The sequence below is a fragment of the Eurypyga helias genome, unplaced genomic scaffold (genome assembly GCF_000690775.1).
Source record: "Eurypyga helias isolate BGI_N326 unplaced genomic scaffold, ASM69077v1 scaffold266, whole genome shotgun sequence".
Classification (NCBI taxonomy): Eukaryota; Metazoa; Chordata; class Aves; order Eurypygiformes; family Eurypygidae; genus Eurypyga; species Eurypyga helias.
This window is the reverse complement of record NW_010255809.1, coordinates 14,967-18,139: the sequence shown is the minus strand read 5'-3', so window position 1 is coordinate 18,139 and position 3,173 is coordinate 14,967. Positions and strand designations below refer to the sequence as shown.

At 39.0% G+C, this 3,173-nt stretch overlaps 1 protein-coding gene across 1 annotated transcript in view; it reads right to left on the bottom strand.

Annotated features, from left to right (window-relative positions):
• Positions 1 to 3,173, bottom strand: part of SENP7 (SUMO1/sentrin specific peptidase 7) — a gene marked incomplete at its 3' end in the record, with an annotated part of 35,117 nt that overhangs the window by 18,179 nt on the left and 13,765 nt on the right. The window contains exon 5 of the mRNA XM_010153410.1: positions 1,966 to 2,163. Within this exon, the coding sequence (XP_010151712.1) occupies positions 1,966 to 2,163 (198 nt within the window). The remainder of the gene's footprint in view (positions 1 to 1,965; positions 2,164 to 3,173) is intronic.

The following is a 3,173-nucleotide window of genomic DNA, read 5'->3' as shown; positions in this document are numbered from 1 at the left end:
CTACATTTAAGACCTACTTCAGCTTCATTAGTTATACTGATGGGTCAGTGGTGACTTAAGCAAACACATTTCACACTGGGTTACGGTGAACGAGCAATGCAAAATCCACCAATTCTGTAATACCTAAAGCAAGAAAGAAGACAGGGAACTCGCACCAAGTTCTGTCTGATAGAGAAAAGTTAACTTATTACCACCCTGTTCTGGTCACACACGATTCTTTGACTTAATATGAAATTTCCATAGTAAAAACCTGGCACAGTTTTGAGTGAAACAGAGCGCACATTCTAGCTACTCTCATAATACAAAAGAACCTCTATATGGCCGTGTACATATACACATGCATAATCATTGTAAGGGGGGAGCTTCTACTCTCCTCTGAAAGAAGAATCCCCAAAAGATCAGTGCCAAGTATATCTTATGCACAGACCGAAGTTACAGGGGTGACCAGAATCAAACCATGCCCATGTCAAAATAACTCCTAAATTCTCCATTTCCCACATGCTATCTATTACAACTTGCACTGACATGCCAGTCACTGGCAACGGGTGGAAAATCTTCCCAATATCAGTTCCTGCTAATAACAACCTTTTACTTACTTCATTAGATAGGCGTATCACAGGAAGGGAAAATTAATCCTTCAAGCAATGAACGATTCCAAATCTAAAGCGAGTTGAGTACACCAACCACTAAAAAAAAACCTACTAGTTCAAATCACTCTTGTGCTTAACAGAAAACTCAACAGCCACCCTTCAGATGTGAGCTTGAAAAAACATGCAAGATATTCCCTCAGATTTAGAGAGTTACATACAAGAGTTCCTGTTTTCCTCTCTATGAACTATGTCCCCATCACCCAAAACCACACTAAGTGGAAAAATCGGGTACTAAAAATCATAGATCTTTAAGATTTTATAGTAAAACAAAAACCACTACCCCAACAATCCAAACAAACTCCACACACTTTAGTCAGCCTAAAGTTATGGAAAACACTATTAGCAACAAACCTAACACGTCTAAAATGAGACAATCTAATGACCTGTTCTAAACCCCTCATTTAAACTGCAGCTTTGTCAGATCAATTTCAGCAGCAGTGCCGATCCCAACAGACTAAGAGAAAGGAATTCTTCCTAATTTAGGTTAAGATATGCATGTATCAGAATGAGGAATACGACCTACTTTTCTCAAGAATTTTTAATATTTCTTTAACCTAGGAACTGCTGATTATTCTGCCCTCACAAACCATTCTTCTCTTCCTTCTTCCTTCTATTTTCTTCCCCCAAATTTCTTGCTATGTGTTGCTGTGGATACTTTGCTGTTAAGCCAAGAGGCGGTCATAAAAGACAAGAAGAAACAGCTCACTCTGAATTCAACTGCCATCTTACACCAAAACAAACATTATAGAATTGTAATACCTGATTTCTGCTGGTTTTATATGCCAAGTGTTACTGTGATGCTCAGTCAACGTAAACACAGGAAGAAAAGAGGAAAAGTAGATGGTACGCAGTGAGAGGACACACACACGCTGGCATTCTGTTGGGATTGAGACCACTGGTAGATTAATGTGAAAAGAATGATCACGGAGAGCAATTTGGAGAACTTTTGCAAAAGAAGTTACTTGAAATCATGCTGGAACACTTGAACAGCAACAGCAAAGCAAGATTTTGGTTCTGGACACAAAATCAACTTAAATGTGTTTGAATTACACGGAGATATTCACAAATCAAAACACTGAATTCTTACAAAATGAAACTCCTATGAAAGAGAAGCAGCCTATGAGGATCAGGTACACCGAACCAGAACAATGCAAGGTTACAATGGCTGTTGGAGCAGCATGTTAGTTTGCACGCAGGAAATGGATCTCCTGCTTCAAGGCAAGAGCGTAACAACAATTGTTTCAGGGAAATTCTTTTCCATTGTGAAGTTATGTTGTTTCAGGAAGACTGGCAAAATCAGCAGGGAGTAACATACCTTTCAGACAGAAAAGAACTTTCATGAGGAGAACTTAACATTTCACATGTCTGTAGGCTGGCAACAGATGACGAGGGTAGTTGGCCTGATTGTAATTTGTCATCATCAGATAAATTTGCATCAATTATTACGTGGCTGTCTATGTATTTTCTTCCTATTTTTGTCCTCAGGACATTCGTCAAGATAACTTTGGGTTGCCTGTCATATAGATATAACAGTAAATCATAAATACTGCACTGAAATCTAGAGACAAGAAATTTGTTAAATTCACATATCTTAGAGGCTTGATAATCAATTATCATTACTTAGAGACAAAACAGAATCCCACTACAGAACATAGTGGGATTCTGTAAGCAAATAAACACAAAAAAGAAACAAGAGACCAGGGTAAGAAAGCCTAGCCATATCATTTCACCTTAGCCAGACACAATTCCCACTGCATTGCCTCTAACACATCATCTAAGTATTGTTTAAAAACTACTAAATATTTATCTCTAAATAGCTTTCACGCAACATCAGTAAACATTTCTCAGAACTACTGAGTAAACAATCTTGATTTTCCTGTGAACAAGAAGCCTCCAGTAAAACAGACTGAATTTTGTTAAGCACTTCGTCAACGGGTAGAAAAACAGCGTGCACACAAAAGGACAGGATTAGATTTTGTTCCCCTCCTCAACTTCCAGGTGGCATTCTACAGAATAGCAATAGCAAGGCTCAGAAAAACATCTGCAAGCATTAGAAGAAAAGCATCAAAACCAAAAAGATAAACAGAAACATGAAGATGCAACTGCCCACTCGAGCACAGATTTGTAAGAGCAGCACAACTTTATTCCTACAATGCCACTGTAGCCAGCTTGTTGTACAGCCCACTCAGTTTCTCAAACTGGGATTTAAATTCCACCACTTCCATTGTAAATTATTTAGGATGGTTTGTTTTCAGTTCTGTTATGAACAACACTGTCTTTTGAGTACTGAGTAATTCTCCTGCTGTCTGTGTTCGGAACAACACTGTCTTTTGAGTACTGACTGCGTAATTCTCCTGCTGTCTGTGTTCACTCATAAAGCACACTCCTGCACAGACCACGTGATGTCTGGGGAGTGCTGAGATTTCCTCTTGCATCGAGAGGTAAATTTGTTTTTCATCAGAAGACTACCCTGCAGACAAGATGACACCCTCCACTAGACCAGGCTGCTCAAAGCCTCATCCA